The sequence below is a fragment of the Zalophus californianus genome, chromosome 3 (assembly GCF_009762305.2).
Source record: "Zalophus californianus isolate mZalCal1 chromosome 3, mZalCal1.pri.v2, whole genome shotgun sequence".
NCBI lineage: Eukaryota > Metazoa > Chordata > Mammalia > Carnivora > Otariidae > Zalophus > Zalophus californianus.
Window position 1 is genome coordinate 185,671,302 of NC_045597.1, and position 15,056 is coordinate 185,686,357.

Here is a 15,056-nt window from a genome sequence, read left to right on the forward strand (position 1 = left end):
AGTTTGATATCAGAAAAACAATGTGTAATATTTGGGGGTCAGGGAAAACAAATTTAAAAGACTCACACAACCTGATTTCAAGACTTACTATAAAACTACAGTAATCAAGACAATGTGGAATTGGCAAAAGGACAGATATATAAAGTCAATGGAATAGAACAGAGTCTAGAAGTAGACCCACATATTATGGTCAAATGACTTTTAACAAAATTGCCAAGATAATTCAGTGGAGATAGTCTTGTCAACGAATGTTTCGGGGAACTAACCAGATATCCATATGCCGAAAGTGAATAAAAATTACCTATACATTGCAACCACATACAAATATTACCTCAAAGTATATCAGAGACTCAAATGTAAACTTCAAACAATACAATTCTGGAAGTAAACAGGAGGAAATTTTCGTGACCTTAGATCAAACAAAGATTTCTTAGGACACAAAAAAGCACAAACCACCAAAAGAAAAAAAAATAATAAGTGAGACTTCAGCAATACTTAAAAACTGCCCTTTGAAAGACACTGTTAAGAAAATGAAAAGACAAGGGGCCTCTGGTGACTCAGTCGGTTGAGCATGTAACTCTTGGTTTCAGCTCAGGTCATGATCTCATGGGTCATGATCCCATGGGCTGGGAGATGGCCTCAGGCTAGGTGCCCAGGGGGAAGTCTCCTTGGGGATTCTCTCCCTCTGCCCTCCCCCTCATTCACACTCGCTCTCTCTCACTAAAATAAATAAATCTTAAAAAAAAAAAAGTAAGTAAGAAAATGAAAAGACAAGCCACAGATTAGGAGAAAATATTCGCCAGTCATATAACAAATCAAGGATTTGCCCCCAAAATACAGAAAGAACTCTCACAACTCATTTGAACAGACACTTCATCAAAGAAGACATATGCATTGCAACAAGTATATTTTTTTAAATGTTCAACATCATTAGTCATCAGGAAAATGCAAATTAAAACCACAATGTAATAACACTGCACACCTATTGAAGCAGCTAAAATCTAAATCACCCGCAAAACCACGAACTGATAAGGATGCAAGCGACTGAAACTCTCATTTGCTGCTGATGGGAATGCACAACGGTATCGCCACCGTGGAAAGCAGTTTGGCAGCTTCTGATAAAGTTGAACTTGCACTTACATGACCCAGCAATCCCACTCCTGAGTATTTACTCAAGGAAATGAAAATCATATGTCCACTTAAAGACCTCCACGTGAACGTTTCTGGCAGCTTTATGCACAATCACCAAAAAATGGAAACAATCCAAACGCCATCCAGTGGTGAGAGAAAACCTGCGGCATAGCCATACAATGGAATACTAGTCGGGAAGAGGAAAGAGACCAACTGGATACACACAACCACACGGATCAATCTCAAAAGCATTATGTTAAGTAGAAGCAGCACACAGGTTGTGTGATTTTTATCGGTATGATAGTATGGAAAAGGCAAAAGTATAAGGACAGAAATCAAACCAACAGTGGCCAAGGGCAGACGCCAGGGATCGAGCTTACTACAAAGTGGGGCGAGGAAATGTATGGGGGGTGATGAGCCGTTCCTTTTCTTGATTATGGTGGTAGTTACAACAACTGTACGGCAAAAGTCATAGAACTGAATGCTTAAAAAGGTGAATTTCACTGTATGTAAGTTATAAGTCAATGGAAAAAAAAATGTCTGGAAATCCTCTGTCTAAGGAACAATAGGGGAGGTCAGTTTGCAGTTAGAGGTTTTGGTTTTCTTTGCATGGTTCCTATATAAAGTCTTCCCTTTCTAAGGTAATATATTGAGGACATACTTAACACTTCGCTTCTTCTAATACATTCCATGTTGCCTAAAAATTAAGCATGTGATTTTTCCTTAAATAACGTATTCCAGAATTCTGACCTTGAACGTGGGAGACTGGCCATCCCCCTCCGTGGGCTGTCCTTCCACTGGGCAGATATCAGCCCATTTACTACAGACTCTGGCTCTGATTTCCCGTGAAAAACAGAACTAGGTCTTTTTCATCTCTTGTGATTACTTCCACCACAGAATGCCTTCCGTAAAGGAGTTTTAATTTGCCTCTGAAACCCAGGAGTCATTACGAATGTTTCCTTAAATTAACTACAAGCAGCAGATAAGTGCCAACACTGAAATTCTGAAGGATGTGCTGGCTTTCGGGAGCTGCTAGCCAAGATAGCAGACATGTTTCTCTTCTCAAAAGCCTTTTCTTTCAAATACACTGATTTCATTTCTCCAATCCTTGCTCTTTTTCAAAAGCCTTCTGCCTTTTTTCTCTCTTTAAGAAAGACCTTAACATTGTACAAACCCAAAGCATCCTTACAGAAACTAAAACTGCCTGACCTGGAAGCTCTAGCCCTTCTTCCTCTCCCAGTCCCCTCGGGCACTCACGTTCAAAGTCATAAGCATGGGACAGTGTGGGACAAGTACAGGACCATAATAATACAACACTGTACTCGAAGCCACAGTGCCAGGGCCCAGATCCCCCACTGTCACCGCGCCGTATGACACCCACCCCACCCCCAGGTAGGCTTCCTTAGACATGAACTGGACAATTGTGTCCACTTTTATAAAAATAATTTGTATGGTCAGAGGGCCCACTCTGTGCTGGGACTTCCCAAGCCACTCCCCTTAACCCTTACAACCACCCTGTTTATGAGTGAGGAATCAGGGTTAAGAAACCTAATAAGCTTGGCACTGGGCAGGGATTCTGAACCTCGAAATTCCCACTCCAAGCCCTGACAGCTAGCATTTCCTTTCCCTCCTGCCTCCCTGGAAACAGACTGTAACCACTGTGTCCAAACACATTCAACCAAGGCCTGATCGGCAATGAAAAGTTAGATTCTGTCTAGGACGACTTCTGAGATGAAAGCAGTTCGAAGACAAGGGCTCTGTTTATCTGTCCTTGGGTCTCCCACGGCTCTCAGCCCTGGAACCTGGTTCTGGACACCCCTCACGGAGAAGGGACCAGGAGGAAGAGAAAAGGGGGAGCAAAGGGGACCAGGCTTTACCTAAGTCGAATAAATGAAAACAGGTAAACTCTTTCCACCGACATTTACAGAAACATTCAGCGAGCTTCTTCCTTTGTCAAGGGCCCGATCAGTATCTTCAGCCTTGGGGGCCATACTGATCGGTCACAATGACTCAGCTTTGTCCCTGGAGCTCCAAAGCAGTCACAGATAATACTTAAATGCGTGGGTGTGGCCGTGGTCAATACAACCTTTTTGATGGGCATTGAAATTTCAATTTCCTATAATTTCACTCATCACAAAACATTATTCTCTTTTTTGATTTTTTTCCCCAACCATTTAAAAATGTTAAAACCTGGCACCTGAGTGGCTGGTTGATTGTGCTTGACTCTTGATTTTGGCTCCCGTCGCGATCTCAGGGTTGTGGGATTCTCTCTCTCCCTCGGCCCCTCTCCCACCCCTCACGCTCTCTCTAAATAAATTGAATAATTGGAGGAGGGAGGGAGAGACACGATGCAGGCTGTCCTTTGCCCACCAAGGTATTATGAAAATAAAGCTTTATTAGAAGGATTAAAAGCCAATGCTACTGCAAAGGATTTACTGAAAACCACGGTGCGCTGCCCAGAACAGACCTGGCACCAGGGAAGTTATTAAACGGGCTAAATCTGTCTTCCTGTGTCTTCCCTCTCCTAAACAGCGCCCCTCCCCATGTGCCTAGATCCCCCCATGGTGCCCAGTGCCCTCATGGTGCCCACAGCTGCACCCCACTGAAGCCAGCTGTGTATTCAACGATATTTATGGGGCACCTACTATGTGGGTCCCCTGCACTGGGTGCCTGTCTGCTGTCTGGGTGCCCGTCCCAGTCCTGGGTCCTGCTCTGCCCTCACTCACCCTGGAGAGCAGGGAGGAACGATGCAGAGACGCCCCTCCCCTTGAAGACAACTCTCTAAGACTCACATCATAAATGTTGACTGAAGATGGGTTAGTGTCCAAATAAAACAATGAATGATTCCATGAAAGCCTAGGCCATGAGCACATGCTCCATTCACATTGTTCTCTGTTCTTGGCCACCACTTGGTAAGTGGAGTACAGAGGAGGAACCAACAGAAGGGAATGCTGTAGCGGGGAGTCAGCCCCAGGATCCAAGTCTTCTAGCATCTGATCTGTCACAACCAAAGAAATGAATCTCTACTGGTGGAATTTTGGTCTCACTGGAAGTCAAGTAAGAAAGGATTTTTTTTTTTTTTTTTTTTTTTTTGGTCCAAGGGAAAGGGCTTTCTAGGCCCCCCACTTTTGTAAAGAAAGGTATAAAATAAATGATTCCTATTATAGGTGTGCACAGCAGCTACCTTTTTATTGCGTGTCTCCCAGGCTAGTCACTGAGCTAGATACATTTCCAAGCTACAATAGCCTGCAAGGCTGGCCTCAGGATCCCATTTTCACAGATGAGAAAACCAAACCACAGGACAATGAATTCCTTATCCAAAGCACTCAGAGCTGGATTCCAATGCACACTGGACTCTTCCCACACGTCCGGCTCCTTCGTGGAGACTTCAGGTCCACTTTGAGATGCAAACCTCTGCCATTTGAGGAGGCTGTGGGCCAGGAATGTCAGGCCCTTTGAAACTGGATGCTCTTCTGGCTTGAGAATGACCAAGAGCAGATGTGACTGATTTGTTTTCTCTGCCACATGCTAGCTCCGTGCTGGGCAGGCGGTGGGGGCTGCAGGGCCATGACGGGGGTCTAGCGGGGGCTTCTCAATCCTGGTCATACAGTAGAATTACCTGGACAGCATTTAAAGAAATCACCAGCGCCCAGGCCCCACCCCAGACCAGTTCAGTCAGAATCTGGGGACAAGGAGACAGCAGGACAGAGGCACTCATCTTTGTAAAAGCTCCCAGGTGATTCTTCTAAGCCGCCAGGGCTGGGCAGCAGTTGTAGGTGAGGGGGGTGTCAGGAACGGATAAATCTAAAGAAATTCCGTCCACAAAACTTTGCTGTGCTATTGGATTTTCTCTTTGGCGGACAAGATTCCGTAGTCCCTGCGGCTGGGTTAAGCAGCTCGGACCACAGCTGCCTACTTGAATCTCTAAGGAGATCTAAAAATACAACTCGGGCATTCTGCTTTCTGACTCAAATACCCTTCAGCTGCAGATAGGTTTTCTTTCTTGTTTGATGCTTGTGAAATGTGGACATAAACAAAACCATTTTGGATTGTACCCTGTCACATGAGACGCTTAAGCAAAGAAGCTAAAGACAGAATGCGTTTTTGTCAGGTGGCCAAGCTGAGAAAAGTGATGTTTCCTAAGAATGCACTAGATAAACAAAATAAGAAAATCACTTCAATTTAACAACACCAAGAAAAGCAACTGTTTCTTTTACTAAAATTGTTATAGGATTTTAACAAGCTTTTCTCATCATTTCAAAGGAAAATGAAGTCACTGGGAATTTTCTGAGAAATTTTTCGTTTATTTCAGAATAAAAGAGAACTACACATTTATCAAAATTTTAGTACAACAAATTGTTCCTTTTTTATACTTCTGTTGTAGCATAACTCATCCTAGTGGAGAGAAAAAGCTGAGTCTGTTCGTTGAAGACCATCTCAGACAGGAATAAAATGGCATAATCATATTCTACACGGAAAGTTTATAGTCCTTTTCTTGGTAGACCCTGTATTTGTGCAAGTTTTACTTTTTTAAAAAATGTTTTAAAACTCCCATGCTTCTTTCTACTTAGTGATAAAACTTTACTGTATTCCCATTTCTGAATTTCATCTTTTCTATGAAGAAAATAAGGCAAACCTATTTGTCCATTTTAGAGATATGAACACTGAGGTTCAAGGACGTTTAATCACTCTCCCAAGGTCACAAAAAGTTGACAGAAGAACCAGAGAAAGAAGCAGTCTCTTGACACTTCAGGGAATACTGGACGTTTTGCACACATCACCATGCGAGTTTGTGAGTAAATGTGTGCGTGAGTTTGTGTGTGTGTGTGTGTGTGTGAGCTTCTGTGTGCATATGTGTGCAAGAAGTCCACTGGACTGATGCTGTGCAAAGAACCAGAATTCTTTGTTGTTGTTTGTTAGCTAGCTTCCATCCAAAATGGATTCAATCAGGGGCGCCTGGGTGGCGCAGTCGGTTAAGCATCCGACCCTTGATTTCAGCTCAGGTCGTGATCTCAGGGTGGTGAGATGTGAGCCCTGCTTTGGGCTCCAGCACTCAGCGCAGAGTCTGCTTGAGAGTCTCTCCCCCTCTCCCTCTGCCCCTCCCCACCACTCTCTAAATAAATAAATAAATAAATAAATAAATAAATAAATAAATAAATAAATAAAATCTTTTTTAAAAATGGATTCATCAGAAGCAGAACCCTTGTTTCAAGTTAGCATGTTTAACCAGAAGAGAGGATTATAGAATCAGCTTAGTGAGTAAAATTAACTTACATAAAAAGTAGCTACACAAGCAGCCCCTTTTTGCTCCAAGTGCAGAAATTGACACATTTTCATTATAATCCCAAAGGATAAGATTCCTAGGGAACATGAGATGAAAAAAACAAACAGGTATCCGACAGCTTGAATATTTGGCAAAGGATTATTTCATTACCACAAGAAAGTTTTACAAGTAAAATAACACAAATTAAAATAATTTAAATAATCATTACTTTGGCCCGAGAGAAGGGAGGAAAAGAAAAAGTAGCTCAGCAGCTGCCGCCTCTGATACCTGCCCGATTTCCCAAACGAACCCGAAAGGCAAGAGCAGCCTCGATCTTTCTGAAGTTGGGAGTCTTTTTCAAACCCACCAGAAATATTTGCATTTCTTTTATTTAGTGCCCATTTGCTTGTCATCAAGGGAAAAAGAACTTCAGCTAGGACCCAGAATTCTAACCCTGAGGTGAAAGCCCTTCTTGGGGGGTGGCATAAGGAGAATTTGCTGTGTCTTTGTCATTCCTGCGGCCTTTTGCCCCAGCTAAGCAGAGCCGTTCAAGCTCCTTGTTTTAGAGCAAAACCAGACTCAGAAATCATTTCATCTCCTTTTTACTGATAACACTCAAAGAGGTTATAGCCCTTGCTTAAGGTCACACAGTGAATAAAGGCAGGGCCAGGGCTGGACTTGAAACTCTACAGCTCTGCATCAAACCAGCTACTGGGTTCAAATACCAGTTCTACCACTGATTGGTCGTGTGACCTTGGGCCAGTCATTTAACTTTTCTGCACTTCATCTATATAACAAGGACGGCTGCTGTACCCAGCTCATCAGACACTGTGAAGACTGGTGAATTATTTCGGTAAAGCCCCCAAAACAGTGCTGGTGCATGACAAGTGCTTGATCATCACCACCACCATCACCATCCTCACCACCATGAACACCACCGCCACCACCACCATCATCATCATTTCTCTGTAGGGTGGTTTCCATATACATTTTAGAATCCATTGAACCCTCGTGATTTATTCATGTTTAAGTATGATAGAGGACTTAAAAAATGTATTTTAAGTGTTGTATGATTTTCAGGGCAATCAAAATGTTAGATCTGAGATTAGTCATTCAGTCAAAATGAGTTTCAATTTCTACATTTGACAAAAGACAACACTTGTTCTAGCTACCTCGTACAATTAGGTAATGAGCATATGAAATGTGTACAATGGTGAAAAAAGAAAGGAAAGAGGTGGAATTTATGGAGGAACCACGGGTGCTCAGTGATTTACAACACTTAATTTAATCCTCCCCAAAACCCTATTGTGGATCTCCCACAGATAGGATGGTCAGCCACTCAAAATTTGGTTTGAATGTCAAGACTGAAAATGCCACACACACACCAGCAGGGGATGAACAGGTTTCTTGCTCACATAATGGGGCTCTCTGGGGAGATCAAGCAGCTCCCAAATAGATCCCCAGTGGCTTAAGACAGAAGGGAAAGTAACCGGCCAGGGTGCCTGGACAGGGCGCTGCAGGCGGGGGTGGAGCCAGTAGCGCATGGGCGGGGCTTACGGGGTTGGAACCCCACCCCAACACCCAGGCTTTCCGATCAGCTTGCCCGGATGTGGAGCAGAAGGCAAGAGGGAGAGGTAAGACTGAAAAGCTGTCAACGGTCACGCATCAAAAACCCAAATCAGACCCTGTATTACAAACCCTATGAGGTAGATCTCGTTCGCAAAGATGAGGAAACTGAGGCTCGGTCAGTTTAGATCACCTGTCAGAGCAGGTTTTAACTGTGGCAGCTCAACCTCAAAAAAGCACATCCTGCCTCCACACCACAGTTAGTTCCCAGAGCCTGTGAGTGCCTGTCACCGGGCGCCAACAGAAGTCGGTCAGCCGACCACAGGAAAGCGGAACACAGCCTAAATCCATTTTAATCCTAACGAGTGGCTTATGAGTTTCTTAATTTTCTCGAAAAAAAGAAAGAAAAGAGAAGAGGAGAAGAGAAGGAAGAGAAGAGAAGAGAAGAGAAGAGAAGAGAAGAGAAGAGAAGAGAAGAGAAGAGAAGAGAAGAGAAGAGAAGAGAAGAGAAGAAACAAAACTTCCGAGTTAGGTTCCATTGTTTCCATTGCTAACATTATTGTCTTTGCGATGGGGGGAGGGGTGACACTCTGTTTAAAGGCTTCTCTTCACGTCCAGGTAAAATTCCATTTCCAATGTACCCAGTGAGCATTAGGTTTTATTTCAGTAAGCACCCGTCTGCAATGGCCAACATCCATTCCCCTTATCTGTAACTGAGCATGTGTAAGGGTTTTTTTCCCCCTCTGTTTATCTTCTCTATTGAGATTGCCTTCTTCCCCCCCCCCACAGAAAACGAGAGTCTCTAGTACAACTGCAAGATCATACAAGATTAAAATGAAATTATCAGGATTCAATTTTTTAGGGGTTATAAGGCTCTGAATCATCTCAGTTAAGTTCTTCTGGGTAACCAAGCCAGATCGGGTTCCAAATTTGCTAAGCTTTCCTGTTAGAATTAGACTTATTTCAGCTTTCTCTCCAAGGAGGAGCTCAGAACACCCGGTATTGCTTCTCCTCAGGTGGGCAGCACTCCACAGCTAACACTGCTGGAATGGGAGCTAGACAAGAAACCACAACTATTTTGAACCAGTTGGTTCTGCAATATTTTGGTTTTAGTTTGTGAGTCTTTTCTGGATGAATTTCATTACATATCAAGCCTACTACTTAGGACAAAAAAAATATTTATGTTTCTCTGTTAGTCATCTAGGAAACACTACAGAGGTATTTCCCTTTCTGAAGATTCCTTATAATTTTTGAGTCTCACACACACACACACACACACACACACACACACACACACACACACAAATCTCAGAGTTGGGTTAAATTCCCAATGTCCAGCTTTTCTTTCCCTTTACTTAAACTGAAGTACACACTAACCTACCGTCTCCTGTCCATCCCTACTATACTCGGAATCTGAACCAACTATTTCTTTCCAGGATGGACTTCAGATATATAGAACAGCAGTTCGACAGAAGCATTCAGGGAACTCATTTCTTCAGGCAAAGTGATATACACCATCAATCAATGGGGGAAATTAGTAAGCAAGATTTTGTCCTAATGGTTAGAGAGCCTCCAACAGCAAATCCCCAAACGGTCATCATGCCCCAAATCCACCCGGATGGTCATATCACACACACTCATCATCATCATCATCATCCCCTTTGAGGAATTAAAAGGCTTATTGGAACCAGTTAACAAAGAAGGGCACAATAATGAAAAGACAGATTCAGGTTGGGAATTTGCTACTAAAGAAAACAAAATTCTAGGAAATAGCAAACATTCTGGCTGTCAAGGTCAAGCTTCTCAATCCCTTTTAGCTCTATTAAAAAATACATATTAAAGCTTATCTCATCTCATGTCATATGTGGCCTTTCTTCCCCTACAGAAAGAAGAGTCCATTTGGGCATTCTCTAAGTAACTCTTGGAGCATTTTATAAAATGTTTATGAAACAAACTCCTCCACTCCAAATGCATGAAAGAAAGCATCTGATCCCAGATATGTTTCACATTCACCTGGTTTAACTGAATAATTCCAGAGAAGTTCATTATTTGACCCTGCCCTGGAACAGAGACTTGGGAATTTTCTACCCGCACACACCCGACTCGCCTATTTGAAAATGTTGATGTTAATAGGTTTCACTGAGCTTTAGCATATATTTGTAATCCAGCCTCTTTTATTATGTTCTGCCAAATTCTCTTGTAAATCCCAAATCCACGCGCGGCCGCTGGCCATCTCCCATCCCTCGCGCCGCGCCACGCTTCCTCGAAGCTTCCCAGTGCCCTGCTCACGCCCTGAATGCCCGTCCCAAGCGTGCGCCTCGAGGAGCGGCCATCCCGGAGCGAGACACACCGAGCCCCACGCACAATGTCCCCTCGAACGTCTCTGACTGTTGCAACACCCCCTCCTAAGCCCAGAAAGGGCTGGTCGCAGGCCGCGAAAAGGCAGCTGCCCTCCCGGCCTCCAGCTGCCAGATCAGAGCCTTCAAGGCTGGAGGAAAGGAAAGAAAGTGTCCGACCACCGGGCACGGAGCCCGCCATCACCCGACTCCCATACCGCGCACCCTCGACACACGCAGGGGCCAGCGGGACTGGGAGCGGGGGCCGCTTGGACACTGAACACCTCGGCGGGGACGCTCGGAGCTGGCTCCCCTGAGCTGCCCCGGCGAGCACTGAGACCCCGCTCTAGCGGAGCGTGGCTTGGCCCGGGCCAGGAGGGGCGCGCCACTTGGGGGCCAATGGTCGTGCCAAGAGTAACGGGGTTAGGGTGGCTGCCAGGCCCTGGAGCGGCGCGCCCCGAGAGCCCCGGGCTGGCACGGCAGGAGAGCTGGGGTGGGTAGGGAAGAGGCACTTGCTAGGTCGGCCAGGGGTTCGCACCCACGCGGGCCAGAAGGTCAGATTCATCCCCTCCCCGAAGAAGGAGAAGCTGGTGTCAAGCTTGCTGGAGCCCCGCGCCGCGCAGCGCGCAGCGTCTGGCGGAGAGAAGCTGCTGGTCCCGGGCCGGCGCCCCGCCCCACGCCCGCCGGCTCCACTCACCTGGCAGTTGGCGCCGGAGACCCCGGCGGGGCAGGTGCAGCTGTAGTCGGGCTCGCCCGCAGGGGCCGGGGACTGCGGGCCGGGCGCGGGGCGCGGGCTGCACACGCCCCCGTTCCGGCAGGGCTGCGCGGCGCACGGCCCGGGCGCGGGCAGGGGCGCGGCGGGCACCGGGCTGGCCAGGCAGCCGCCGCGGGGCCCCGCGCCGAGCAGCAAGAGCAGCAGGGCCGACGTGGGCAGCAGCTGCGCACCGGGCGCCGGGACGCGGCGGGGCGGCATGGCCGACCGAGTGGGCGCGGGAGCGGGAGCCGGAGCTGGGGCGCGGCGGCGGCGGCGGCGGTGGCGGCGGGAGCGGCGGCGGCGGCGGCGAGGGCTGCTCCGCTGGGCCGGGCGCCTCCTGCAGCTGCTGGGATCCGCGGTTCCCGGGGCAACGGAGGGCGGGGCCTGAGGGGCGGGGCAAACGGGGGCGGGGCTCCGGGCGGGCGCGGGCGGGGGAGGAAAGGGGCGTGGGGACCCTTCCCCCGCGGAGAGTTGGGACGGGAGGAGCGCAAAGGTCGCCCCGGGCCCACAGGCCTGAGGGGTGCGGTCAGAGTCGCGGGTGTGTCCAAAAGAACCCCGAGGGGCAGCGGCGGCGGCGCGGGCCCGGCGGGGATCTAGGCGGTGCTCGGGAAGGAGAGGGGGTGAAGGGGTCAACGTCGGCGCTGGGAGGAGGGCGGGGCGGCCCCGGCTCGCAGCAGCGGCCCGCGGCCTCTTGGCGCAGAATCGGCGGGACCGCTGCGGGGCCCGGCCTTACCTCATTCCCCCGGCTACTCCTCCCCTTCCCACAGCGCTCCCCTGGCACACACAACCCGCCCCGCGCCGCCACCGAACCCCGGAGCCCCGACACCCGTTCCTCCGCGGGGCTTGCTGTTTCCCGGGCGTGGGCCCAGCCAGCCCCGGACCCTTGTCCTTGGTGCTGACCGAGGAGTCTCCTTTCTCTCGGGCTCTTTCCCGAGGGCGGAGCCGGCCGTGCTACTCAGAAACGTCTGACTGTGGCGTGTGAGAGCTGGAAGAGACCTCAGGATCAGTGTCCAACCCTGTCGTTGAGCCGACGAGGAAACTGAGGCCCAGACAGGCTGGACTGGAACCCAGTGGGTCACTTGACTCCCAGCCCAGAACAACTGTCAGTCTTCTGCAAGAGCAGTTCAGGAGCACAGGTTCACAAAGGCCCTGCCAGGATTTACTGTGGAGCTCTGTGTAAAAGGAACATCCACCGTGACCTACTTGGGGAAAGGGAACTCTTCTAAACGTCCCGGTTAGGCTGGCTCGTGCTTTGACAGCCAAGGAGGTCAATTTCCGTTGCATAAACGCAACCGGCTTTGTCTCCACCACCCGACCTTTCACAACCTCTAGGTATAGACTCCCAGGTACTTGTTACCTTCTTTTTAAGGTGGCCTCGTGAGAAAAGAAAACGTGACTCTCGTGGTTTGACAGTTGGGAAAATTTTTTTTTTTTTTTTTTTTTTTAGGGCTCACAAAAATAGTTTTGTAAAAGCTGGGCAAATAAGAAAGTAGAGAATCCACATGAACCCATGCATGGAGGTGCCCCAGATGAGCAACCAGGAGCTGCTAAAAGTGTCCAGTGAACATAGGCAAACTGAAGAGCCTCTCCCAGTCCTGCACAGGGAGGAACAAATGTCAGGCTTTTGTGCTTAGGAAGATGCCTAAAATTCATGTGGTCATTGCAAGAAATGGTTGAAACCCAGATGCAGCTGCATGCAGCAGGGGGAATTCAGACCTCCAAGTGGATCAAACAGTTACTACATATTCCCTCACACCCGCAGTCTTTTATATGAGACTTCTTTAAAAAAAAAAAAAAAAATCTTAATTTTATGCCACGCCAGCACCCTCTGCTGGTACTAGTCTCACCATTCAGATGTTTCTTCCACTTTCTGTGCCCCCGGATTATGTATTCTTTCCTGAAACTAACTTCTCTTACCTTAAATCCTGAAAAAAATGCACTGAAAAAGTGCTGCTCACTCCCTTCCGTCAACACACACACTCAAATGAAGTGTAAGGAAGTTTGTAAGCTAATTAAAAGTCACACCTTGGTTTCCTATACTTTTACCTAAGCAACCTCGTTGTGTGTGAATTTTGTATCACTTTGAAATATGGAAAAAAAAACTAACACTGGTTTTATTTTCTGGATGCTGATTCTTGAATTTTCCAGATAATGTTTAGCTTTTGTAAAAGTATTCTGTCTTTAAAAAGGTTATTATAGCAGAGACAATATAAGACCATTTCATTTTTCTCCAAACTAAAAAGAAAGACTAAATCTCCCAGCCCCCTTGCTGATAGGTGGAGCCATGTGATTGGTTTTGAACAATAGAACATAATGCTTTGCGCTCTGGCCCCAAAACATCCACACACCAAATACCATGTAAGTGTTTATTATTATTATTGCTGTTATCATTCTTGAAAAAGTGGGTCTTTTCTTTGGCTTTGAAGGCTGATTTGGTACTTGGTTGACAGTTTCCAACCATCTGCAAGACCCCCAAATACCAAACTACAGAGTCCAACTAATATATTACCTTGCCTTATTAACAGAAGTTATTGAAATACTGTTGGTTCTACATTTAAATACCAGCTAAAAAACCGAGTATCATTGGGTTCATATTATTCCAAACTTACAGAACATCAAGTCTTCACCCTAACCCATCTCATTTCCCTTCTTGATAGAGACCCTACATTAATAAGTTGAAGACAAAATATAAAAATAATGTGTCTTAATTTCAGTAAAGAATGTGATAGAATTCTCATGATCACCCTAGGGAGAAAGTAGACTTGAAACCATTGAACAAGTATAGTCTGAACATTCTAGTCAGTGGATCTCTACCAGGCTAGAGGAGGTTTTTAGGGAAATGCCATAGAATCTCAAAATTCGACAGTTAATACAATTCATTCCAGAATCAGGATGTCAAATTATCTCAACCAGTAAAAATGCTGAGCTAAAATAAGTGAAATAGAGTATTACGTCAATGGTGGTACATTTGGCCTTACCGCCATTTGCCAATATTTCTGTCTCTCCTTCTTTTAAAAACTTCTCTTTAGGACTATATTTTCCTGTCCCCTTGAAGTTAGGTGTGGTCATACGACTTGCCTTGATCAATGAAACATGAGGGGAAGTAGCATGTACCACTTACAGGTGCATGACTCATGTGACCAGGCTGATCAGCAAGACTCCAAGAGATGGAGGATCCTCCAGCCCGGTCCCTGCGGGAGGACAGTGTGGTGAAGCAATGGGAACCTGCAATAGGCATATGGTGTAAGACATAAATCGTTGTAGTTTTAAGCCACTGAGAATCAGCGATGTTAAATAACTCCAGGTCACACACTAGTAAGTCGCAAGGCAAGACTAATTATCCCCAATGAGCCATGTAGCAGGACCAGCTAGCTCGGATGGACTATTTCAGTGAGATAGAAGACTGGATATGTAATTGGGGATTCCAAGGTCTCTGGATCTAATGGAACAGAAAAATTTCAAGAAACAGTGTGGTCCATTTTTTTCATGGATCTACTCCAGAGTTATAACTCAACTGCATGATACTGTAGGATGTTATAAAAATGTTACAAACCAATGCAAATATAATTGTGTTTGTTTTTTGCATTTTGTCACAAGAGAAAAAATGCTCCCACACTAGCACCAGTTCATGGGCATTTGGGGAACTGCTGGCCTCAATGAGAGCAACACTCCTCTTCATGGGGAGGTTCTCATACCCTATGACCTCCAGAGCATCCTGTGGGAATGCTGGTATCAATGCATAGTGTGATGATCCATACACTTAGAATCTCATAGTCAGAACAAATTGCAGAGGTTACCTGGTATGATCTCCCAGGGTCAGAACTAAGATCCAAACTGGAACATGTACATGGTGTGATAAATCACCTTCAGCTTACCTGGAGCTCCACAGGTACTAACATATGCATCTATCAATGATTGAACACTCACCTTCTCCCCTAAAACACTTAAGTTTTCTGCAACCCTTGGCAGATGGATCCCTACCCCTCTCTCTGCACCAGAGTTGCCT

At 46.5% G+C, this 15,056-nt stretch overlaps 1 protein-coding gene across 2 annotated transcripts in view; it reads right to left on the reverse strand.

Annotated features, from left to right (window-relative positions):
• Positions 1 to 11,284, reverse strand: part of DNER (delta/notch like EGF repeat containing) — a 296,900-nt gene extending 285,616 nt beyond the window's left edge. For both annotated transcript variants that reach the window (XM_027591453.1, XM_027591452.1), the window contains exon 1: positions 10,994 to 11,284. In XM_027591453.1, the coding sequence (XP_027447254.1) occupies positions 10,994 to 11,269 (276 nt within the window). In that variant the 5' untranslated portion in view covers positions 11,270 to 11,284. The remainder of the gene's footprint in view (positions 1 to 10,993) is intronic.
• Positions 11,285 to 15,056: the final 3,772 nt, after the last annotated feature.